Raw genomic sequence first — 26,672 nt, forward strand, 5'->3', positions numbered from 1 at the left:
CCGTGAAAAATTCTATTATTTGATTAATCAGTCAGTTGATTGACAGTAAATTATTTGGTGATCATTTTCAATTGTTTGTCAACTATAAAGCAAATTTCTTTTGGGGGGTTCTTAGCTTTTCAAATGTGGTTAATCAAAATTAAGTATATTTTGCTTTTGGACTGTTGCTCAAACAAAACAATACTTTGGCCTCTAAGAAATGACAGACATTGGAAAAATAATCGATGGATTAAATGATAATGAAAGTAATTGTTAGTTGCAGCCCTATTCTTGAAGAATCAAGTTATTTTTATAGTGTTCCAATCACATTCATTTCTTTTGGTTACCATGACGTTGTTTCCATCTCTGCTGCCAATTTCCAGGTTTTGAAAAGTAGGTGGTGTAGAACATGGCAGGATGTTAAATATTTCATCCATAAGAGTGACATGGCTTTAGATGATTGATTATACCTCTAATATTGATTATCATCCTCTAGTTTAAACCACAACTCTCTAAAAACAGTTTAAGATTCTGATTTATTATGTACAGTTCATCAGAAACGTTTCAATAATTTGGCAAAAACGCTCACTAACATTTGGCACAGAAAATCAGCAATAAATCTATTCAGATATGCATCATAAAAACAATGAGGAACCTGGATGGATTATCACACGTTAACAACAAAAACACACTGTGTTCAGAGTGCGAGATGATCAGTGTGTTTACATCGGATCACAGTTAACATCAGAGTGAAGAGACATAAACCAACATCTGACTTTAAATCAGACCAGGGACAGTAAGTATTTACATATGTACTTATTGTTTGATTTGTCTTATTTAATGCCATGTGTGTACTTTCTAATACCTCTGCCAGTCACAGGAAAACTGTTGTGAAATCAGTGACGGTTACTTTTCTGTGATTGAAAGCTCCACCCGCCTGGCACTCCCAAGGAAGGTAACACCAGTGATGATTTGTAACAACAATATGGCCCCACATCTGCTTTGTCATCACAGGGTATAGTGATAAACTTTGAGTCCTTTTAGGACATTTAAAACATATTTGTGTCTTTCACAGTGTCGTTAAAAACATTTGGACAAACAAATCGAGGTTGTACGAACATATTTTTGACCCGTTCAGAAGAGGAACGTCACATTTGCAAAGTCCATTGAGCTCTACTCCCATGGATCTGTCCTGGTGCACTCTGGGTAACGTAGTTCACAGAGACTTGTGCTTCCCCAGCAGGCAGAGGCTGAGGCACTGCAGCAGGCCTTTCATCCACAGACAGTGAGCCAGGAACAGCAGCAGCATGCAGGCACCGGCCGAGCAGTAAACGCTGATCACCGTGCTCTCCTCCGGCAGGAAACACTTGGACAGAGCGTAACTGCCGGGTGACACCGACGCCTAAAAGGGGGGAGGAGTGGGAGACAAGGAGGATAAATGGGTGAGAGGTGATAATCAGTGTTAATATTGGCAGAGGTGGCTGCTTAGGGCCACTGTTATTTGGTTCCTCGCTGCACATTTTAATGTTAATTTGACTATTTAAAGATGCAACCCCTGATTTGTTATTGTCCCCATTACACAATTGAATGGTGCTATTCACAATTTTGGCATAATGATGCATTTTGGGGGCACTAGAATATCTTTTCAAAAAGGAACTCTTACTACGTCCATTTAACAGCTGTTCTAGAGCTTTCCATTATATCACATTTACACATATTGCTACAACCAGAGCAACAAAGAAGGTTGTTGATAGATTAAACTTTTGCCGTATCCGGTCGGCAAAACTCCGAACACATCTTCCTTTTTTAAGAATGACTTCAGTGCCGTTCTTTGTTCTTTTCTCAAAGAAAAGCTTAACTCCAAGTCTTCCAGAAGACCTCTGTTCCCAGCAGCAGCAGCCATAAGCCTGCCCACCGACTCTATACACGATGTGATTGGCCTGACCAGAGTTTGGTTTTTCTAGCTCGCAAGCCAACGGAGAGTGCCTAGACCCCCCTGGCTGCAAAATAAATGTGCTGCTGCTAGGGTGTGTCTAGATTTCTAGGCTAGGATAAGAAGTCTTTAAGTGCTGAAAAAGCTGTCCTCAAGTCCATGACAAGTGGGAAAACTCCATATGGTCAAAGGCTCCAGAACAGCCACTAAACGACCTTGTGATAAGATTTTCATCACAATTTCTGTTCAAGGTAAAGCCTGAACATTTAACTGGATATTTTAAGATTAATATGAATAGCAGATTTTTGGAATAAGATATTTTAGCTGTTTTTGGTCACCACCAACTTCGGAGGGAAATACAGTATCTGGTAGCCTAGAAATCTAGACGCACCCTAGCGGCAGCAAATTTATTTTGCAGCCAGGGGGGTCTAGGCACTCTCCGTTGGCTTGCGAGCTGGAAAAACCAAACTCTGGTCAGGCCAATCACATCGTGTATAGAGTCGGTGGGCAGGCTTATGGCTGCTGCTGCTGGGAACAGTGGTCTTCTGGAAGACTTGGAGTTAAGCTTTTCTTTGAGAAAAGAACAAAGAACGGCACTGAAATCATTCTTAAAAAAGGAAGATGTGTTCGTTTTGCCGACCGGATACGGCGAAAGTTTAATCTATCAACTAGCTTTGCTACCTTCTTCGTTGCTCTGCCTGGTTGTAGTGCTATCCTATTGCATGCAGAGGGAATTTGAAAGACAACCGTTTATCAGCCCCTCGGATTGAGCTCCGTCAATGGTGAGTTCCCAGACCCAAAATCTTGATGTGGGTCTGGCTTGTCAGGCTAAGTATCTGGCTCTTTAGCTGCTAAATGCTCCAATATGTTCACCAGTTAGTCTCTGTGTCTGTCTGCTGTTTAGCAGGTATGTACAATAGATTTATCTGAGCTTTTTCTCTGAAAACAGCTGCCTGCTGCAGCTGAAAATGACGTTATGAGAGCGGTGAGAAAAAAATATTGAATATAGCTGCTTGAAAAATTCATACTATAAAAGTATTTTTCTAAACAAACAGTGAACTCACCCACACTCATCTATCATTCACCATCATTTGTTTACATCATCTCTGTAATAACAGAACACAACTCTCCAGATATTGTTTGTTACTCACCAAGATGAAGCTGGGGTTGTTTCTGTTCCTCCAGCTGAAGGACGGCACGCTGATTTCCGGGTACTTGTTGTCATGGAGAACCTCACATCCGCTGTGGGTGTGTCCACTCAGGATGAGGCGGGGCTTAAACCACTGCAGCAGCTGAAGAGAGAAAACCCACATCTACCTCAGAGGCCGGTTGCTGCTCACTTACATCATCAGTTTCATCATCATCATCATCATCCTCATCTGCTGTTTCTATACGGGACTATTTCTGACCGTAGACTGTTGTACTGTATTTTATTGGATGAAACCGCTTCAAAGGAGAGCCATGAGCCATGCTTAGAGAAAGAGAGAGAGAGAGAGAGAGAGAGAGAGAGGGAGGAGGCAGTGTGATGAGACTGCAGAGCACTCACCCGCTGTGAGGCCTCCTTAGACAACACGTCATACTTCTCTCTGAACAGCAGGTGTCGCTCTTCAGGCGGTGCAGCGTCCAGTCCTGTGCAGCTGGCGTCGCTCACTCTGTACAGAGGATAGTGCTGGAGGACAGGAAAAACAGGATTATTATCACATCTTCAGTTTTTTATTAGTTTTTATTCCAACACCACTTAAATTAAGAACTCCAATATATTATTTCCATGGCCTAGGAAAGCTCAATCAATATCAATCAATATGAGCTACTCTCTCTCAAAGCCAGACACCATTAAGTATCAAACTTGTGATGTCATCAATGTTTTTGCAATTTTGATATTGCAAAGAAAAAAATACATAGAGAAGATCGAGTGGGACAGTTTTGTCCGAATATTGTGGTACAACAGCAAACATACAGCCAAGAAACTGTTGAAACACTTGTTAAAGCAATTAGTCAAATAATAAATGAGTCGATTGACAGAAAAGTTTGTTGTCAACAATCAATTTGATAGCTGAGTCATTGTTTTAGTCATCTATCAAAGAAAAATACCAAATGTTCCCTGGTAGGATTTGCTACTTTTTCTGGTTTATATAATTGTAATTGAATATCTTTGGGTTTTGGACTGTTGGTCGAACAAAAAAACTAAGGACTGTTAATTGAATAATTGTTTAAAGGATGTGTTTGGAAATGTTTCTGTTTGTCTTTACACAATATTCACATGCTCATGTGTATGTTGAAACAGTTATTAGTCGCAGTAATCATTCCCTCTGTCCCTACTGGCTGTGAAGAGATCCCTTCTAATCCACAGTCCTCGCAGATGATACAAGGCTTTGGCAGTGTGAATTAAATTTAGTAGGTATCTTTTTTGTGCAAAATTCACTCTTTCTTTGACTATCAGACAAACACAGCTTGAGGAAAAAAAGGGAATTTCAACCTCAAGTAACTTTGGAGGACACCCAAAATATTGAAAGAGTCACGTCAAGGCCAGTTTGGACAGGAGAAACAGTCAGATTAACCAAACATCTGTCAATGTGCATATGGGTTTGTGAGTAGTGTATCAAGACAGACTTATCCATTAATCAACTAATCATTTCAGTACTAATCCTTTCCCCGACCAAAGCTCCTTCTGATGAGCAGTGAGTGCCGCCTTGTCTGTTTAATGTTTTCAGACAGAAAAGGGACCACATGCAGCGTACACCTGCCGTTTACCTGTAACATGATGGGGGGTGTGGGAGGGTAGAGCTGTGAGCCTTCACAGCTGTCCGTCACTCCGCTGCCCAACTGCGAGTTCTGCAGAAAAGACGACATAAAGAATTCATCGGCTGTCCACAAGCTCACACTGCGTCCTCAAACATCAGTCATCATTTTTATTTCATATCTCTCCACTTCTTCTGTTTTTGTGCCGTTTGCAGGAAGAAAAAAAACAAACAGCTGCCACTTTTAATGTGTACACACACTGCATGTTTAAAAAGAGCAAAACACGTGCTCCAGGTACGACTGGATACAAGTTTTTTTTCCTTCTTCCTCACTTGATTTGAGTCTTTCACACTCCATGTGCAGCAGAGTGTATTGCTGGTGCTGACAGCATGAAAGTGTGCGACCGACTTCCAGAATTTTTTCTTCCCACCTGAAGAGAACAGTTGAGGTCTCTGGAGAGTTTGATCAGCTCCTTCTCCACCGACTGGCAGATGGGACAGCCGTCGCCGTGCAGGGCCACGCTGTTCACCAGCAGAAAGCTGAAGAGAGAGAGACAGAAAAGTCTCAGTAACTCTGGCATGAAGAGCTGCAGTGAGGCTGCAGAGATACATCATATTGTAATGTTTTTATTCTGGGTGCTTTAAGGAAATTGGGTCGAGTAATGCCCTCCGCACTAGATCCTGTGTGGAGGAAAAGCATCGCTGCACTGACCACAACAACATTTAGTGTCTATTATTATTATGGTCTACAGTTAAGCTGCAGGAAGCAAATTATGTATTTTGTGGATTTGTGGACAGTTTTGTGAAAAAACATACCTACATGTATATATAGGAGTTTAATATTAAACATTCACATCATAAATATACAGTTTTATAATGAATGTTTGGTTCTTGTTTAATTTGCATGTGTTAAATGTCTATAATAAAGGCATAATGCATATTTTAGAGTATTGTCGAATACATCAAGAATTTTTTGTCTTTCAGATATGTTTACCATACATGAGTTTCTTAATATATGTTCCATAATATACTTTTAAATTGACAAAAAGACAAAAACTAAAAACATCTTTTACTTTTACATGCAAACCCAGCGCGCTACAGCTGTAGTACAGCCATGGAAGCAGCAAACAAACAAACGGGATCAACGGAGATAGATTCATTCTACCCGCCCTAAAAAAAAAAAACTAATTTGGAATGGAAAATAAATTAAATATTCTTCTTTCAGGACTCGATAACAAACTAAGATGACTTGATAAGAAGGATATTGAAGATCTCTAGAGCAGGTTACTGTCCGTTGTCTTGTTTAAAAGCACTTTTTTTTGGTGCGGACTAACTCAGGGGTTCAACTGACTTTGGGCCTTGCAGGGTTAAACCTGTGACCTTCTAGCCTGCTGAGTCACATTACTGCAGAGTCAGCTGGTTGTGTTGCATCTTCCTCGTCACTTACTTGACTCCCTTTTTGGTGACGATCCTGGTGGAGGAAGCGTTGAAGACCTTCTCGAAGCGCTGCAGCTTGAACCAGTCCATCCTGCAGGGAGACACAACACACTCATTACACCGCAACAAAAAAACAACAACCTGCTGCTCAGTCTGTCGCGTCTGTCTGTCATATACTGATTCATAAGAGCTGTGCCATTTCACTTCCTGCTGCATGCGTCTAATCAAAGCACATATGAGCCGCTGTGTGTCTGCATAATCCCACATTTCTGAATCACAGGCATCAGATACTAAACCGTAGGAGGATTTTATACATCTTATTGTATTTGCTTTCACTGCTTCTTCCCCTGAGATATTAAGACGAGAGTTTAAAACAAAAACAGTGTTACATACAGAAGTATGTGGACACAATACATACAACATCTCTGCAATATAATGCAATCCAATACAAACACACAGGCTCAAAAAAGACCATAAAGTTGAATCCAGACCTCTGTGATACATGCATGGCATTAAATCATACAGGTTATTCTTCCAGGTCCTTTTTCTTACAGATTTGTTTATGTGACCAAATAAAGTACAGTGCCCATGAAACCATACATCAGACAGGGCCTCAGTGACCTTACAGGTCTATGGTCCTGTCCATCCCTTTGTACAGTATATCTCCTCCTAATTGGCTAATAATCAAATATTTCCTCAAAAGTTATGCAATGTGGGCAAAGTCCTTTTGTTCTTATTGTTTGGCTCTGCATTGTAACTGTAATGGCTTGAGGCATTATTTGACATTTTTTAGCAGCTGATAAGTGTCTTCTCTAGTTACAAAAACGTTTCGAGTCAAAGTCTGTCATTGTCAGATATATCTGTTTACTGTGACAGTGAATAATTACACTATAAAACCATCATACTGAGGTATTCTGAGGTCTAAAAAGTGACAAATGGTGTAATCAAAGCCCTTACTTTGTTGTGACTGATACCCTGAACCCTGCACAGCTTTGTCTGGAGTAACCTGAAGCTGATCAGTCAGTTTCCCAGAATAAAGGTTTAACAGTAAAAACAATAAAGCTGTAAAGCTTGTTCTTACTCGTAATGGAAACCGATGTCATGATTTCCAACCAGTACAACCAGTTCTGTGTCAGTTGAGTGTCTAAACATCCTGTGGAAGCGGCGCACGTCATCCTCCCAGTGCTGCAGAGAGAGAGAACAATCCAAACACACAGCTGAAGCAGGTTTCACTATAAGCCTTAAATAAGACAGAAACTCCCATGGGAAGCTCATGAGCGTTAATGGGATCTCTGAGGGTCACCCAGCAGCCCCCATGGGTGGCTGTGCCAGGCGGTTTTGATTCAGTCTCCAGATTCAATTTTGCACCTGCGAGGGCCGAAGCCGCACACAGGAGGCCTTTAATTACATCAGTGCTGTGGGTTTATGTGATGTTTTTCATACTGATATGTCTCTAAATGACTCCTGGTGCTCCTTTTAATTAGGGCTGATTGAAAGACGATTAGCTGACGATACTTTAATAATCGATTACACTTTGAAGTCAATTATCAGGCAACTTGCATGGTTTTAGGTAATAAAAGATGCAGACTTGCTTTTTGTTAAGGTTTTATATAATTTTAAATTGAATATATTTGGGTTTTGGAATGTTGGTCAGAAAAAACAGCCAACTTGAAGACATCAATTTGGGTTTTAAGGAATTGTGATGGTTACTTTTATAGTGCAAACAATTGGTCAAAAAAGAAAATAATCATTAGTTGCAGCCCTACGTTTAGTATTATTTCTGCTTCTGCAAATTCAAAGCTTTGAAACCTGAAACAGCCTGAAACAACAACAATTTTAATAATCAGTGTATTGTTTGCTACTTTACTGTGTTTTATATAATTATAAATAGAATATATAAGGGTTTAGGACAATATTTCAAACAAAACAAGCAATTTGAGGTCTGGGAACTTGTGACATTCTTTTTTCACTGTTTTATGCTGTGTGGACCACATGACTAACTGATTAATCAAATAAATAGATTAATCAACAATAAAGATAATTGTTAGTTGCAGCCCTATTTCAGACAAAACAAGCAACTTCAAGATGCCATCTTGGGCTCTGGTAACTTTTAACGGGCATGTGTTCTGACATGTAAACGCATCAGTCAAGAAAATAATTCTCAGATTTACAAAATGAGAAAACCTTTGGCTGCAGACCTACTTTCACTATTCCTCTTTCTGAAAATTCAAATTTGAGTCCTTCCTCTTGCAAAAACATCCATGGAATACAAATTACAGAAGAGATGCCAACCAAGTGTGAAAATGATTGAGGAAGCTGAAGGGGGAACATTGTAAATTAGTGGAGATTTTACAGTCTGCACGCTCTCTTTCCTGTTTTAATGAGGCTCTGTGCAGCACTTGCTTAACATTTCATCTTTCTCCTATCTGACTTGACAGATCCCATTTGACAAGCCAGTAATAGATGTGTGAGAATTCCCAGGGGATGTTTTTTTTCCTAAAGCAGGATGGATGTACCATGGAGAGCTGAGAGGATGCAGGCTGCAGCTGCTGCTGCTGTTGGTGTTTTCTTCAAAAATCTGCAGCCTCTCAGGCCTGGATGGTACAAGATGATGATGATGATGATGATAATGACCAGAGAACCGGCCTCTGCTTTGCATCCACATACTGTTCGTCCACCACCACCACCACCACTATGATCATCACCATCATGATAAGCACTGTGGGTTTGCAGAAAAAGCAAGAAGGAAAAAGGGAGCAATTACGTTACCTTCTGCGAGCTCCACTTGCCTTCGTCGAAGATATCCCCGAGAATAAACACTATTTCGGGCTTGAGCAGCCACAAAGCGGTCTGGAAAGCCCTCTCCATCTGCCATTCCCTGTGCGTTCGGAGACAACAAGTAAGCGTTATTTGTTGTTTTTGTTTACACTCCTGCAGAGCCCGGAGCACAGACGGATGGATAGAGGAAGAGTGATGGATTGCTTAAAAAAAACAACAACAATGTCATTACCTCCTCAGCTTGTCGAACCAATGTCCCCCGACGGCTCCGAGGAGGTGGGTGTCCGATAGCACCATAGCGCGGACCGTTGAGTCCATCGGCCGGCCGTCGATGCCCTCTCCACCCCGGGCATGGCTGATCTTCGGCCAGGCGCACTTGAGGATGGTCGGGTAGTAGATGACATACTCGCAGAAGAAGAAAGCACCGCTGACCAGGAGAATCAGCACCACCGCAACCATCCATTTGGCGCTAAACCTCGGCATTTCTTTGTTATTCGGCGTTTGGGATGCCCTGAACTGGAGCACTGGCGGTGATGGAGCGGTCCATGAGGCATCTTCCCCTCTTCCAGACCCGACTGTTTAGGTCTCCAGCCGTGTGATGCTCATGGCAAGGTGCTCTGAGGCTGCGCCGGATCAAAAAAAAAAAAGCTCCGTGTGGAGTCCCGATGATTCAATATGTTAGATAAAAAGTTAAAAACGTCCTCTGCTTGTGGGGAGACAGGCGAGAAGAACACCAGTCTGCCGCTGTTTTGCAATCAAACGTCTTCTCGCAGCTCTTAACGGTCAAGCTAGAAACAACATTTCCGGTGGTCGATTTTCAAAATTAAACTGTAAACAATCCTTTAGAAAAGCATTATGGGTTTTGGTTTTGAGCAGTGATGAAAGAAGTAGCTAGATATCCTTAGATCTTATACTTAAGGAAATGTAGCAATACCACAGTGTAAAATTGCACGTTATGTATGTATACATGTATAAATAGTTGATGTTATGTTTTATTTATCAGGTTCATGTTTTAGCTATTAGACATCTAGAGGGTGTGTGGCTCTAACACATCTCCAAGTTTCACTTTTAAAAAACATTCTTATTATACTTTTTTAAGAACTGTGAACATTTTCTACTTTGTATTGTCAAGTAAAAGTAGCAATACCACAGTGTAAAATGACTATGGTAATTAGGCCTAAGTAAGCCTTTTTAAGGCAGGAGTTTTACTTTTAATTCTTCCACTTGTTGGGCACATTTCACATGAAACTACAGACAATTAGGCCTATAACATCAATGTGTCAAGCGTTTAAAAAGAATACAAACTGTAAAATAAAAATTGTTGTGCTCAGTAGTTGAAGAAGTATTAAAGTAAAAGTACTGCATTCAAAATCCTACTAAAGTAAAAGTACAAAAGTAAAAGTATTCATTATGCAGAATGGCACGTTTCAAAATATCTATTATCCATAATAATCCATAATAATTTATTAGCGGATTTATATTTTTATATTAATAATCTGACTCTGCAAAGTAACTCATGTCAAATAAATGTAGTCGAGTAAAAAGTACAATATTAGCTTCCAAACTGCAGTGAAGTAGAAGTATAAAGTAGAATAAAATGGAAAATAAAGTAGGCCTACAAGTAACAAAGTAGAGTACTTGAGTAAAGTTACTGTCCAACACTTGTTGTGGTTAATAACATTAGCTAATTAAATAAAATCAATACATAAATCAAAGAAGAGAAGCCATGCCCTGCCTGCAAAACAGTTTGCTGTTAGAAACCTGACAAACATAAAACATTAATTTACACTCATGTAAATCTTGTTTTTTAACCGGATCTTTCACTTTTTGTTTAACTCAAGAAGTACTTTTTTGTTCGTTTTTTTTCAAACATGATGACACATTTAACTCAATTTAAAAGCAAAAATCGGCTAACTTCCGGTAGTTTTCTTGCTAAAACCTGCTAACTTGACTGTACTTTGTGGCGAGGCAAAGGGATGGTTGGCCAGAGAGACACAAAAAAAAAAAACACCTCAACTGAAAATGATTAAAAAGCCAAGTTATCCGTTTGTAAACTATTAATAAATCTGATCAGTGGTAACATGGCATCTGTCCAAACAAAAACTCACAGGTGGAAATAAGGAGCCAACAACCATATGGGACAGATGACATTAAGTGTTTAAGAGCAGAAATCTAATCAGCATGAGACTGCTTGTGTGTGCAGCTGTGAAACTACAACCAGAGAAGAGTTTCAACCACACAGGAAACTGCTCTGAAGAAACTGTTGAAACCTGCTGAACCAGTTGGTTTGCAAGAGTTATGTAGGCCTGTGCCGTTGCTCTCTGCACTAAACGTTGGTTCCAGCAGCAGAAACAGATGTATATTGCAAGATTTAAGTCGTCCAGAATGAGGAAGCTTCAGGAGTGAAAGTAGAGCACAGCAACAGCACAGAGGGGAAACTGACGCATGACAGCATAATTAAAGGGAAAGGCATCTCAGTTTTCAGACTTATGATTCCTTTGTGATCATGAATGGGTATTTGTGTCTATAGAAACCAAAAAGGGTGGAGACTCAAAACTCTGCTCCTCTCCAGATGTTCAGCCTGGCTTTGCTCCACTCACAACAGACTTTGAGGGCATGAGTATTTGCTTTACATTGCAAACTGCTCTTCAAATGCATTACTTTGTTTTAAATTCTAAAACATTAACAAAGCTGTCCTGTGGGCCCAAGTCTGAAGGAGAAAGCACTGAGAGATTGGAGTGACTCTCTTTTTGAAACAATCAAGAAATACAATTTACACTTTTTTATATTACAAATCCTGCTTTCATTCACAGTCAGCATCTTAGTTACCATTGGGGACACTGAGGTAATGTCCTCAGTAGTTTTCTGGGAATTTGTGGGGGAGTCATCAACCTCGGGGGAGCTTAAAATCTAGTTAACAAATTGCAAAGGTTTTAGGCCAATCTCAGTTTAAGGCTAGTATTCAGTATTTCTCCACCTGAATTTCATTCCTGGCAGCAAATTTCATTCCTGGCAGCGTGAAGAAGACTTTAAAATACTATTTAGACCGTTCACACAAGAGAAGCTAAGGCCAGACTACTGCCTACTACCTGTATCTGTATGTCTGAATGCAGCATAATCTTTAGTCTCTCGTAGGAGGTCAAACTCCAAAAACATTACTAAAACAACTGGGCACTGTGGCAAATGTAACTTTGACTAAATAGTAAATAGTGCCTTTGTTGGGGACTATTTCAGCTGCGGATAAATACACATTGACATGTTTTTTATGTTGTTTTTGGACACTGGAGCTCTATCTTACAAAGGAATAAGATATATCAAGCTACATAAAAGATACTTTGATCAGTTAATTGTTAGCTTTGGTCTCTTCGTGGGATTTCTTGACAAAAAAAATAGAACATCAATATAATTGAACAGCTGAATCTAAAAAAAATAATGGAATCAGTCTATAAAATAAGTTCTCCTTAGCTTGCCAAAAACTCCAAACTTCCAGAAAAAAATACAGAGGACATGACCTCAGTGTCCTGAGTGTATGAATGGCCCTCTTTTCTTCAAATCTGCAGGAAACACTGATTCATGCTGTCATTAACTTAACTGAAAGCGACAAAGAAGACATGTGAGTCAGGTTTGCATGTCATCGAAAAGGGCACCCCACTCGTGTTAAAGGGAGGTGGTTAAAGTATCTGCTGGTACTCGGTGATATTGTGTCCAAACCAGATTTGATTCATGTTCGTCTGCCTGGTCAGCCTCCCGACACTCATTAGTAGCAGTTTGCGTAGATGTTATTCAGCGTGGGTCAAAAGAAAAAAATAACTGTAAGCTCCCCTTTCCTGAGACCTGCCAACGCTGTTTCACCACTGCTGAATTTAAATGTGTGACTCAGCTTGCCTGTCGCTTGAAGGAATAGTTTCCATAAAAATGTGTGATAATGGATCTGAAGAGAAGAACCTGCAGTTTTTGCCCAATTTGTTTTTTATTTCTAGCTTAAAATTGAATTGTGGAGCAGGTCATCTGTCCAGGTGGCATTTTGAGACTTGCAGGGCATTAGGCATTATTTATTATTCATTAATTATTCTGTTAGAACATTTATTTAAATTAAGTGTCTGAATGTGGTTACGCTTGTAACATTTATGTGGATAGCTCTAAAACTTTCCTCCTTTAACATAAAGGAATAGTCTGACCTTATGGGAAATAAGCGTATTCGCTTTCTTGCTGAGAGTTAGATGAGAAGATCGATAACAGTTGCCTGGCAACCAGCTGACGTAACACAAATAATTGTAATTTTTCAACAAGTAAGCAAATAAATGTATATCCTAAAACTTAATTTCCAAATTATCAAAATAAGTTGTACAGTTATTTAAAAAAAAAAAAAAAAAAACAGAGCCGTGCCAAACTAGAGTCTTTCTATCAGTTTAATTAGGCTGCTATGTTACAACAGGGTCTCCATATGCACAGTTTTTCTCAATACCCAGGTTGAACCAATTGCCTTTTCCTCCTTTATAGGCACTGGTGACTATTCTTGCCCAGCCGTGTTCTCCCTAAAAACAAAACAAAATAAATATTATTTATTCTGCATGCAGGAAACCCAAAGTCAGTGAAAATGACTTTTTTAAAACACTGGCTGGAAACTAAATAAATAAAAAGGTAAATTCATAAGTTGTAAAGTAGTGAGGTAGCTACAGAGCTGATTTTTATCAGGCAGGTGGGTGTGGTGCAGAGAGAGAGAGAGAGAGAGAGAGAGAGAGAGAGAGAGAGAGAGAGAGAGAGAGAGAGAGAGAGAGAGACCAACCCAAAACTCTCCCCAGGAGTTCCTGACGATCCAGTACTCAGTCCCGTCCTCCGCCACACCCCAACCAGCCACAGAGACAATGTGATTCGGCAAAGACAGGGGGTGAAACTCTGAGAAGATCCCTCCAGAGTATTCCTCCAGGCCGTCAGTGGCCATCAGGGCACAACTGAAAGACAGAGTGAGTTTCTGTAGTTATTTAATCTTAATCTTCCTTTTCTTTTCACATTATTTTGATCACTAAAATGTGATGATAAATCATAGAAAGAACATTTCTATGGGTTCAAATACAGGTCAAAACTTTTATTATTTGATTATTATTATTTTTTTTTAAAGATTTATTTTTGAGCATTAGGCCTTTATTATGTAGAGGAAAGCTGAAGACATGAAAGGGGAGAGAGCGAGGGAATGACATGCAGCAAAGGGCCGCAGGGCGGAGTTGAACCTGCGGCCACTGCATCGAAGGAGTAAACCTGTATATACTGGCGCCTGCTCTACCAGGTGAGCTACCCAGGCGCTTTAACTTAACTGGGAACTTTGAGTTTCACACAGTTTCCTGCTGTGAATATGCAGTCAGATGTTCATGTTGTGTGTGTTTGTGTGTGTACAAATTTGGAATTGGACACAACACAACTAGATATCGTTCTACTCGTTCTCAAACTTAAATTCCGCACGCAATTTGAAATTCTTAATGTCACAATCTTGTCAACATTTTAAATGACAACTGATGAAAAAGTTCTTAATATATCTGCAGGTATTAGAAAAGCAAATTGAAGACTTTTTAAGACCTTGTTAATACTGCATGGATTTAATTTAAAGACTAAATAAAGCTGTCAAAGCCAGAACATTACTAAAAGAGTAACATCTAATGATAGAAGTTCAACTATAAATGGACGAGATAAGGAAAAGAACATCAGTAATGGTTAAGTGACATAAAGCTCAGTTGTGTTTATTAAAGTAGATACATGGTGAAAAATATAAATCTGTAAGTAAGATATAAGATCAATACTTTTATTTGAGTGAAATAAAATGACACTGTGCTGTACGTTTCTCAAAGGTTTAAAGAACGATTAAATATGTATCTACTAATAAAAACTTCACTATGATTAAGAATCGCTTTGTGAAAAGTTCAGGCTGAATCTCTTACTGTACTTCACACGGACGGTGTAGGTGGATGGATAATTAGAAAATGACTGGGGATGGATGACTTACTCTACCTGATGGGCCCATTGGTGAACATTTCTGCTTTTATCTTGTCTCTTCCAGAAACTTCTCCATAGTCGCCCACTTTCCACGTAGTGTAGTTCTTCACGACAGCACACGATTCAAAAAAGGAGCAGGTGCCACACTGGTTAAACTGCTCACACTCTAAAACAAATTAGATTATTTATGAGGATTTACAGGGCAGTACAACACTCATTTTACTATTCAGATCCGTACAATTACCATGAGGTTACATTTTAAATTTTCCAGTGTAGTGTTAAGGTGTAATGTGAAATAACATGTAAGTGCTGTAATATTGTTACAACAAATCTGTCATTATCTGTCCTTAAAATGACAAAATAAATAAAAAACAGTTGACAATATACTGTAACAACACTACACTAGATCTGATCCTAAATTAGTTTTTCCACTAAAATTAATATACACTATAGGACCAAAATAATGACACCAAGCCATTACACCCACATGTGACTGCTGAACATCTCATTACAATATCATGGGTATTAATATGCTGCTATAACAGCCTCCACTCTACTGGGAAGATTTTGTAATCCTGCTGCAGGGATTTGCTTCCATTTAGCCGCAAGAGCACTGGTGAGGTCCAATGCTGATGTCTGGTGTTAAGGCCTGGCTCACAGCGGTCCAGTTCATCCTGAAGGTGTTGGATGGGGTTAAGGTCAAGGCTCTGACTGTGAAAACCATTACTTTATGGACCTGGCTTTATGCATGGTGGTATATCATGTTGAAATACGAAGCAGGAAAGAGGCCTTACCCCAACTGCTGGCACAAAATTGCAAAGTAACACACACTTTTGGTCTAAAATATCATTGCCTGTTGTCGCATTAAGATTTTCCTTTTTGGAACTAAGGGGTTTAGCCCAGACCATTAACAGAGACAGCCTTAGACCAGGGTGTCCACATACTTTGGGCCATATAGTGTACATTTACCAACAGACAGAGTGATCAGAGTAAAATAGAAAGAAGAAAAAAAAAGAATATTCTTATACTTTGGTTTTTGGCTTGGTAGTTGTTGCAGGTTTCATCAGGAATGCCTCTCTCGTGTGCGTAGGCGTAGACTCTCAGGTGATCTCCTCCGTAACAAGAGCCCGCCCTCCCACAGTCTATCACGTTTTGGACTGACAGATAAGCCGACGGCCACACTCCTCCACGCTTGATGTTGATACGGTCTTGGACAAAAGAATAACAACAACAAATGTTGAAATGGTAAAATTTCCTCAGGAGATCACAGTCTTCTCTTTCTCTTGCCAGCCTGCAGGGTGGATCCTGCTCTCCATGCTCACTATGCCACTGCTGCCACACTATTGTGATACTGTGTAGTCTACAGCAACGGCAAAATATAATATCTCTATAATATATTGTGTGAACACACTGTGTGATAAAAATATTTTAAATACACATAATAATATGCATATTCTATATCAGGGGTCGGCAACCTTTTTAATATGAAGTGCCATTTTAAAATGTTCTTGTTAATCAGTGTGCCATATGAGCATTAAGCCTGCCATCATCTACCAAGCCCACTCAGGCAGTGTTATTTTTTCCCCTTTGTGCTGCATTCTGTAAAGAAGGCAATGGGTACTGGCCAATCAAGGTAGAGGAGGGCAGGTCTTCGTGGAATGCGGAAGGGGAAAAAGTCAATCAAACTACCGTAAATAACAGATTGCTAACCCCTGTTCTATATCATATTTTACATCAATCACATCTTCTATCCATCCCTATATTCTCATCTTGTTACCAGCTAGTGCACTGGTAGCTCCCATGGCCCAGCAGGACCCACAGTACTGGGGGATGTGCTGGTTCCGTGTGACGCTCACATAATTCTTCCCCTTGATGTTCCTCCAGTCCCAGGACGGAGGAAGGTCTGACACCTTTACATACTCATGTGGGCGGGCCTGTGTCCTGAAATAAGTAATAAGTAAAAATATTATCAAGCAGAAATCAGAACAAAGAAGAACCATAATAATATTGAGGTAAATATAGAAACGTACAGTATATCTATACTATTGTATACAAACATAATATCACAGAAAAGTCATGTTTCCATTTGACATTTCCATAAGAGATTATCTTTATTAACATCTGCTATAACTGTCAAGTTAAAATTAATATTACAAGTCACAAAAAAGAGCAAAAAGTCTGGTGGTAAAGATGGAGCTAATTTCAACTACTTTATAGCTGCATTACTTCGTAATTATTTATTTATTCGTAATTTAGTATTGCTATTTTGTATTGATAATAAAAGTAACTAGTAATTAATGCTGTCAAATTAATGTTGCAGAGTAACACGTACAATATTAGCCAGCCTCCGCAATGTAGGTCGGCAGAAAGTAGCATAAAAATAAGTAGCCTAGGCTACTTTAGTAAATGGAGTTAACTTAGTTACATGTTACCACTGACCACATTACTGTAAATTCACTACTAAATATAAGCCTGTGGAATACTTAAAACTACAATATACGTATGTACGTGCAATGTTATGTATGTAATGTAAGAAACACAGATAGCGGTTAAATATACAAAGTCATATATTATGGTAACTTTGGTTCTTAAGAATGTCAAATCTAACGTAGTCACTTAGGAGGTAACGTTATAAGTCTCAGGATGTAAACAACAAGTCCAAATCATTAAACTGTGTCACTGTCAGAACAAAATGTAAATTTTTTCATTACTTACTTGACAGAGTCTGGTCTGCCGTCTTTGATTGGTTTGTAACAAGGCTCAGATAAAAGTCTGGAGGAGCTGATTTGCAAAGAAAATGATGCTAAACAAAACAGTAGCGGTACAGTTATTGAAGACGCCATGTTGGATCCCCTCCTTCGTGTGACGCACACACGCAGGCAGCGCCCCCTGTCGACATCTGTTACCATCACAACCTCCATTAAACAGTAGTATCACATAAATTCTTCTTCTTCTTCTTCTTCTTCTTCTTCTTCTTCTTCTTCTTCTTCTTCTTCTTGTGTTTTTGAATGGCGGTTGGCAACCAGCTTTTTGGAGCATTACCGCCACCATCTGGACTGGAGTGTGGATCAAGAGGTCAACCTACACTTTCTTAAATCCTTTCTAATAACCTAGTTATCTTCAAAAAAGAAAACAAAAAATAAAAACAAATTTCACCTGATCCTTTTTGCAGTATATCATGTAAATTTAATGTCATCTGGTTTTCACCCAGTTGTGAAATCAATCTTTGTCTGGCTTGATGGTATTTAGGACAATACATAATTACATGCTCTATGGTTTCTTGACTATCGCAATATTCACACATTCCATCAACATGCTTTTTCATTATAAATAATGTTCTATTTAATCCTGTATGTCCTAGCCTCATTCTGGACACCACATCTTCTTCTTGCTTACTTCTGTATGTATTCCTGTTCTTCCCCACTTTTTCTTGAATGCTATACAGGTGTCTCCCAGATTGTTCAGTGTCCCACAAAAACTGCCATTTTTTATTTGTTTTAGCTTTAATTATACTCTTGACTTCAGCTTTACTGTATTTAATATCCACCTCTATATCAGGCAGCTCTGCTGCTTTCTTTGCATACTTATCTGCCAATTCATTACCTCCTACACCTATATGGGCAGGTACCCATATAAATGTAGTATTAATACCGGACTTAATCAGATTGTTAGCTAGTTGCAATATTTCATACACTATGTCCTGTCTAGACTCAGAGTGAAGAAACTTGATGCTTGTCAAAGCTGAGCTGGAGTCTGAGGCAATCACAGCTTGCTTAGGTCTATTGCTCTCTACCCACATCAAGGCCATCCATACTGCTAACAGTTCTGCTGTGTATACAGCTAAATCATCATTAATTCTTTTAGCAGATCCAATGTTTAATTGAGGGATAACATAAGCAATTCCCATTTTCGTATCCGTCTTCTTAGATGCATCAGTGTATATAATGACTCCTTCTTTATATTTCCTTGAAATGTATCTCTGTACCCTGTAATGATCCACTTCATTAACCTCCTTTTCCCCCAATAAGCCTAAGTCCACTGGAACCTCTGACAAAAGCCAAGGAGGAACAACTGGATAAACAACTGAAGGGCTTATTTTCAGTGCACTGATTCCCATCATTATTACCTTCTGCCTTATTGTCCATCCAAAACTTTTAATTAGGTCATTCTCTCTTTCTTGACAATGCCATAGAACTGACTGACTCAAATGTTTGTCACCATGACCTCTCAAATTCGCCCAGTACACAAGAGACAACTGGTCTCTTCTAAGATGGAGAGGCATCTCCCCCATCTCTACCTGAACTGCTGCCACTGGAGTGGTCTTAATTGCCCCACAACAAAGCCTCAAACCTTGATTTTGAATGACATCTAACTTCTTTAATGATGTTTTAGCAGCTGACCCATACACTATACACCCATAATCAAATACCGATCTCATCAGCCCTGTATAAATGGATTTCAAAGCAGGTCTGCTTGCACCCCATTCTACTCCACGCAAACATCTCATCACATTCAACACTCTCTTGCATTTATCTATAATTTTTTGAATATGCATTGTCCAAGTCAGTTTTTTGTCAAACCAAATACCCAAATATTTGAAGAATTCCACTCGTTCTAACTCTGTCCCAGATAACTTGATTTTCATATTCATACGTATTTTCTTCCTAGAGAAGAATAAAGTCTTAGTTTTATCTATAGAGAACCTAAATCCCCATTGAACAGCCCATTCTTGGACTTTGTTTACTGCCTGCTGCATCTTATCCACTACAAAATCTATATTTCTTCCCTTTTTCCACATTGCTCTGTATCACATAAATTGAACATGATATATATATATATAATATAACTGCAAATATATATGAAGTTGACTTGCATTATGAGGGCAGAGTTGTTGTTTTTTTTATTATTATTATTATTTCTAAAAACGGCATTGAACAATACAGAACACAGTAGTGGAATAATAATAATAATAATAATAATAATAATAATAATAATAATAAATATGTTTATTAGAAATTGTTTCATTTTATATTATTGAATTACAGTTATGGATACATTAATGTGTACATTACTTTAATGTTTCCACAGCTGGTGTGGGGCTGGTTTTATATTTACCTATAATAATAAGTACAGTACTTGAGTAAATGTACTTAGTTACTTTCCACCACTGAGAGAACAGGAGAATATCAGTAGACAAAATAGCGATACACAAGAAACAGTTTTCAGCTACAGACTACAGGAGCAATATAAACAAATTTAAAAGTTGAATTAATAAAGTAACAAAAGGCATCAAATGAAGAGTATAAACAGAAGAGTGTCAGTGTTTTGAGCATTTCAGATTGTTGAATGCATTTTTCACATTAGTTGAGAAAAGTCTAAAATTAGGAACATTGTTTGTTGTTCTTGATTTATAGATATATTTTTGTCCTAATAGATAAATAAGTTTCAGACTGCTAAAATGTTCTACTGTCAATAGGCGCTACAACACTTAATAATAACAAACAAAATAGCCAGACACAGGAACAGTTTCTTTCCACAGGCTGTCATGAACACGTCACACCAGTTCATAGTGTCATAGTGCCTGCATTCCCTGTTCAATAACCCTGTAACACCAAGCATCTGCCTTTCAGTAAATTATATATTTAATAGTGTTAAACACATCATTTAAACATGTAAATATCTGTCAAATATACAGTCTATATACTGTCATATTCACCTACCTCAGGTATATATAAGCAACCTGTTTGTTATATTAATAATTCTTATTTATGGGGCGGCCTCTAGCTCACCCAGTAGACCGTGCGCCCCAGGTAGGAGTCCTTTGCAGCGGCCCAGGTTTGAATCCGACCTTCGGCCCTTTGCTGCGTGTCATCCCCTCTCTCTCTCTCCCCGCTTTCCTGTCTATCCACTCTCACTATCTAATGAAGGGAAAAGCCCAACAAAACGATCTTTAAAACCATTTGCACTTTTGCATTGCCCTATTGTCTTACTGTTTACATTCCTCATAGAGCTGTTTGTTTACATATGTGTAGGCATATGTAGATATACACTTTTACTATACAAACATATATTTATGTGTCAAAATGTTTATGTTTACCTTGTTCAGCTGTGTTGTCCTTGTGTATGTTTATTTCTATACTTTGAGAGCAACAAAAAGCTGGAGTCAAATTCCTATGTGTTCACACTTATTTGGCAGTTAGAGCTGATTCTGATTCTGAATTAGTCCCGGTCTTACATTAATGTCTAACATTAACATATTTTTTTCACATTTGAAATACTGCCTACTGTCTATGTTAATGCATCAACACTCTAAAAAAAGCTTTGGAAACTTTGGATAATATATCCTACTTTGGTCCCTGTAAAAACACACAAAGGAATTCTTAGAAAACAGAAAGGGGGAAATGTTTTTTTTCACAGCACTATATATAGGTATACATATTCAAGTAACAGCTTTGCACCTACTACATAGCCCATATTCGTAAAGACATTGTTTTTGCAACCCATACATTTGAAATCCATGTTTAAGTATTTTTCTGCCAGTAACATAAAATAAATAATAATCCATTGTTTTTTTTAATAAGTTGTATTATTTCAAGTGCTTTATTATTTCTACTTTTTATATTTCTGATTGTGCTTATATTTTTACAGTTCCTTGCGTCTGCTGACTCTACTTTTCACCACAGTGATCAATAAATGAATGTCTTCTAAAGAAAACAGGTGTTAGAGCGGTGCAGGTTTTGCAGGGTCAGCAGGAAACTTTTAAATAACATTCTCCGTTCCCAATTTCAATCACATTACACCTAATGCAGGGCCTGATGATTGGTTGGGTTTTCAACGATAATATACAGCTCTTAACAAGGTTATTATATCACAGGATGAAGCTCTACTTCAATCGAGGTCTGGTTTTGTGAGTAGGAAGCACTATTGTTTATGCCTTTAATGATTAAAACTAGAATCAGATTATATGTGCATTAGGCACCTAATGAACCATCAACAGGAACACAAGATAAATCACTCACCAGTTGTTATTTGTTGTGTGATCCATCTTCAGATTGTGATGATGATGATGATGCTGAGCAGCTCATGTAAAAGCTGCTGAGCAGTAAGAGGAAATGATGTTCATGTGTTGATGTAAGTGTAAACTGGAGAAGATAAACTCAAAAAATGAGTTAAATGCTTTCAGCTGGGTCCCATAAAAACAATGGTTGCTAGAAGATATGGTTTATAGTAAGAGATGTTCTCCTTAAAAAAAATGAATCTTTATTGAGAGCATACCCCTGCCTTCAGGGGAAAATGTCAATTGTACATGTTTTCAATTACATGTTACAATTTCTGTGTATTTTTGGGCCAATTATGTTGTTGAATTATTTTTTAATTGTTTACACTGCTGGTCTAACATATGTCTGGTCCAGCAATAACGCAGTTTGGTGTCAGAACATCTTCCAGCAACCTGAAACTTAAAAAGCTTCAGTCCCTCAGAATAAAAGTGCTTATTTATTGATGTAAATGTATTGAGACACTCATCAATCATTATTTGGGGGAAAAATTGAACATAGAAGGAAAGAAAAATAGTACTTACACTACACTACATTTATTCAACATTCAACAGTTCATTAAAAAAATAGTTAAAATACGTTGCATTGTTAAAATGCTGCTTACACATCAGTGCAACCATAATAATAATAATTCTGTAGCATAAAACATGTAATAATACACCATTCTGAAGGGGGCATTCTGGCTAGTGAGAACAAATAGGCTACTTTCGGTGCTTTAAGACACATTGAAAGCAGGACATTCACTTGCAATTACACATTTGTCACACTGTGTAATTACCCTTTTCTACTAAGTACAGGAATTAACCACTGGCTCTTAGTATGCCATTACTTTGCTATTGCTCTTTCCAACTTTACATAAGACCCACAGCTGACACCACAACAGTATATTCAGTGGAATGTTTGAATGCAATTCTGAGAAATGTAGGAAATCACACAGCCTTTCTCAGCAGCAACAGTTGTTGAGGTAAAGTAGGTACCACGAAAATATAAACAGCACTTTATCACAGAGCAAACACTGAATCATGACTCTGAACATCAGAAAATGAAGATATATGTGACAGTGAGGACGGGGAGGGTTGAGTGTTCCCAGAAGGAGTCGTTAACCTCAAATAATTTATTAGTCTGCATTTAAAGCTTCTGAAACCTTTACCAAATAAATCTAACCCTACCGCTTGATGAAATGTTAAGATAATAAAGTAAACAGCTATAATTCCTTGCTGAAAAGCAAGGAATTATAAATTAACCTCTGACTGAATCTCATAAACACAAACGCTCAATGTTCTTCCTCATCAAGTCACTTACTCTGTGTTTTCTCTGAAGACGTCGCCTACCCCTCCTCAGAAGTCCATTGTGTTGTGAAACACAGAGACTGTTGTCTGCTGCAGGACCAGAGGAATGAAGTTCAAATGACCTTTGACCTCTTAGGTCATCGCTGCTATGTTAAAAGCCAAACTCTTGCCTGATTTGGGACTTCTTCAGTCCCAAACATCAATAATACATGGCCTCACAGCTATAAGGCTGCTCTTCAAATCTGAGTGCTGTAGCTCTTTCAGGATGTAATGTGATGTTACAAACAACCTAGAGGTAATACAAGACGTCTGCCAACATATAAGTTCTTTATGATGAGGCTGACATCCTGTATATGTGCATTAACATGAGCATCTTCCTGCATGCTAATGCTGTGGTGATATAAGCCTTGATGACACTACTAAACAGACCTTCAATCATCAGTTAATGAATCCCATTATCCTTCTTCATTTCACAATATAAAATTGCTTTGAAAGCTGGTTTCTTACATGCAGACAGACATGCAGTCGTTGCAGATACATCATTTCAGCTCTGTCCATTTGTCTTGCCTTTCTAAAAGCCAGGAGTCACATCTGCTCTTTGTGATTGGAATGAATACCAAGTAAAGACTTAGTTGAAGCTTGAGTTACTAAGCTAGCAGCTGGTGGGTGGGTTGGTGGGTGGGTCGGTCGGTCGGTCCAGACTAAAGTATCTCAACAACTACTAAACTTATAGTCATTCAACTTTGCACAAACATTCATGATTCCCAAAGGATGCATCCCAATGACTTTGGTGATCTTGAGTGAGATATCTTAACAGGTATTGAATCCAAGAAATTTGGTACAGACCTTCATGATTGATTGTAATCTTTTTTTGTGATCCCTACATAAAGGAAGAACCCCATTTTATACATTTTCAGCCATGCTGGCATCATGGCTCTGGGGTTGGCAATGTTGGTCCGTCCACTACTTTGGTCCAGACTGAAATATCTCAACAACTATTGGATGAATAGCAATGAAATGTAGTACATACTTTCACATGCCCCTAAGGATGAATTGTAATCTCTTTGGTGATCCCCTGACTTTTAATCTATTGCCATCATCAGGTCAAGATTTAAAAAAAAAAATTCCCCATGTTAGCAATTAATTAAGCAAGTGCCACTGTGCCTAAGTACAGCCTCGGAGAGCCACCAGCATGGCTGTAGATTCTTAGTCTTTTTACATAATGGCTGGAAATAAACCTGTATAGTTTGTCATGTTTGAAATAATCCATAAAAACTGCCTGGTTTGCAGCCTGACTACCACGTATTTGTATGTTTAATCAATATAGTTAACATGATTTTTAATGCATGAGTGAAAAGATCACAGAATAAATCAACAGGAGGTCACCTCATGTGTGCAGTTAAAACATGAACGTCACCCAAACTGGAGTTACAAGGTTTTCATACAGCGATATTCAGAATATCTGTCTAAATTCCAAAAGAGACGATCTGCCCACAGCCACCACAGAAAGACACTAAAAAGCCCACTTAAGCAGAGGCACCTTTAGAGTGCATGGAAAGTGCATCCATGTAAATATTGAACACACACACAGTTTGGATTTCACTCGCGGATCAATAATGAAGCAATCTGGACATTAATCTCATTTATACTTCAGTTTTCTTCTTGGCAAAAGCTGCTGCAGACTGGCAGTGTGGGAAATTACAACAAATTCAGCATTACGAAAGATTTTTATGAGGTCTGCATGAATGAAAAAATATATATAAAACAATATATAAAAGCGCTGTTGTCATTTTATCATAGATTACCAATTGTATTTTAAAAAGGACCATAATTGTTTTACTTATGCGTATCAATGAGTAAGTGAGACCTGATCACAAATTTTTCAAATCTCCCATTTTAAAAGGGAAGTGTAGGACATATAGTATGTTCTGTATAATATCTTTTCTATAGTATCTTACAAATCTAAGAAATTATTCCTGCCCTGTTCGGGCAAATAATGCCTCTATTTTTATGAGGTCGGCATCATCTCCACCATACACATTCATCCAAAGATGTGCACTATATGCCCAAAAGTACTTAGACATCCAGACATTAAATCCATGTGATTGTGAACATCACCCACTCTTCTGGTTTCAGGCTTTCCACTGAATTTTGGAACCTCATTGCTACAAGAATTTGCTCCCATCATGCCACAAGAGAATTAGTGAGCACTGATGTTGGGTGATAAAATCTGATTCGCAGTCAGCGTTAACATCAGATGAGACTGAGGTCAAGGCCCTGTGCAGGCCAGTCAACCTCTTCCACAATAAACTGGGAAAACCATTTATTTAAGGATATGGCTTTGTGTGCTGGGTAATTGTCATGTTGAAACAGGAAAGGGACTTCCTTAAACTACTGGCACAAAGATGGAGGAAGATTATTGTCTAATATATCAACCCCTTAGTTTCTCCAGAATTGCCGAGACAATGCTCATGGAGTCCTCAAAAGAACAAGGATCCAATATAAAGCGACTAATTCATGTTGCTGTTAAAATGTGGGGCAGTCAGTCAGGAACAGTAATAATATGAAAATAATAATACATTTTATTTGTAGAGCACTTTTCATTGTTAAAATCAATCCTAAAGTTTTACAGAGTAAAACAAGATTAAAAACAGGTTAAAAACAGTAGGAATGAATACAATTTTTTTACCAGAATGCTTGCATAAAAAGAAAGTTTTTTAGGCCTGGTGTGGCTGAGCAGAAGGCCCGTTTCCCCGGGCCCGTTAGGCTTGGTCCTGGGGGCTTTGTTTCCGGAGTGGAGGTTACGTGAGGAGGTTTGAGGTGGGAGTAGTTCTTTGAGGTGACATAAACTTTCACTGTGTACTGTGTAAAACCGTTGTGTCCGTTTGGCCGATTTATCAATAACTCCCTCTCAAGAATCAAATGAATAATGGATCAAAGACAAATGTTAGTTATGATTCACATCCATCTGAGGGATTAGATCAGCAGGTCCGGACTTCTAACAGCAGAAACAAATCAAGGGCTGCCATGTTTTGAGATTGGTTATTGATCATGGCTGGCTGCAGTTCAGGGCCTCATGGGTGACTTGCTGACTGCTCCCATATGACTGCTGCAGCAGAGCATCCAGGCGGTCTGGATTTCCAGGAAAAAGTTAGGCTTCAGGGCAGATTGGCAGCAACCATGTTGATGATCCCTCAAAGTCAGCTTTTCCCTAAGACGCATTTAGTTGTTTATTTTTCATAAACTGAATCCATTTTTGGTGATTAGGCCAAATGGTGATTCATTACATCCCAAGAAGCAGAAATGTTGCTGCTTTAAGTGCCCTGTCTTTTCTACATGGAGGTAGAGGAGGGTCATTTTGCTTGGGCCTACCGACTCGCCTCATACCTTGATTTCCTTCTGCCTAATGCACTTTGGAGGATACAGAGGAAACAGGGTAGATCATTTCCTTGTCAATATTGTCATTAAACAAATCAAA

The 26,672-nt window shown here is 38.7% G+C and overlaps 2 protein-coding genes across 2 annotated transcripts; both read right to left on the reverse strand.

The window, feature by feature from the left end:
* Window positions 1-496: 496 nt before the first annotated feature.
* Window positions 497-9,743, reverse strand: mppe1 (metallophosphoesterase 1). Its single transcript, XM_031293750.2, has 9 exons — window positions 9,098-9,743; window positions 8,857-8,965; window positions 7,169-7,272; window positions 6,098-6,178; window positions 5,082-5,190; window positions 4,664-4,744; window positions 3,459-3,581; window positions 3,064-3,204; window positions 497-1,381 (listed from the first exon to the last, which is right to left on the reverse strand). Exons 1-9 carry the CDS (start codon window positions 9,346-9,348, stop codon window positions 1,196-1,198), a joined length of 1,185 nt encoding a protein of 394 aa, XP_031149610.1. The 5' UTR covers window positions 9,349-9,743; the 3' UTR covers window positions 497-1,195.
* Window positions 9,744-13,256: 3,513 nt separating this feature from the next.
* On the reverse strand, window positions 13,257-17,740 carry LOC116045840 (cathepsin Z). Its single transcript, XM_031293751.2, has 6 exons — window positions 17,566-17,740; window positions 16,628-16,791; window positions 15,879-16,058; window positions 14,866-15,016; window positions 13,652-13,817; window positions 13,257-13,400 (listed from the first exon to the last, which is right to left on the reverse strand). Exons 1-6 carry the CDS (start codon window positions 17,691-17,693, stop codon window positions 13,287-13,289), a joined length of 903 nt encoding a protein of 300 aa, XP_031149611.1. The 5' UTR covers window positions 17,694-17,740; the 3' UTR covers window positions 13,257-13,286.
* Between the last annotated feature and the right edge of the window lie 8,932 nt (window positions 17,741-26,672).

The sequence above is a fragment of the Sander lucioperca genome, chromosome 9 (assembly GCF_008315115.2).
Source record: "Sander lucioperca isolate FBNREF2018 chromosome 9, SLUC_FBN_1.2, whole genome shotgun sequence".
Classification (NCBI taxonomy): domain Eukaryota; kingdom Metazoa; phylum Chordata; class Actinopteri; order Perciformes; family Percidae; genus Sander; species Sander lucioperca.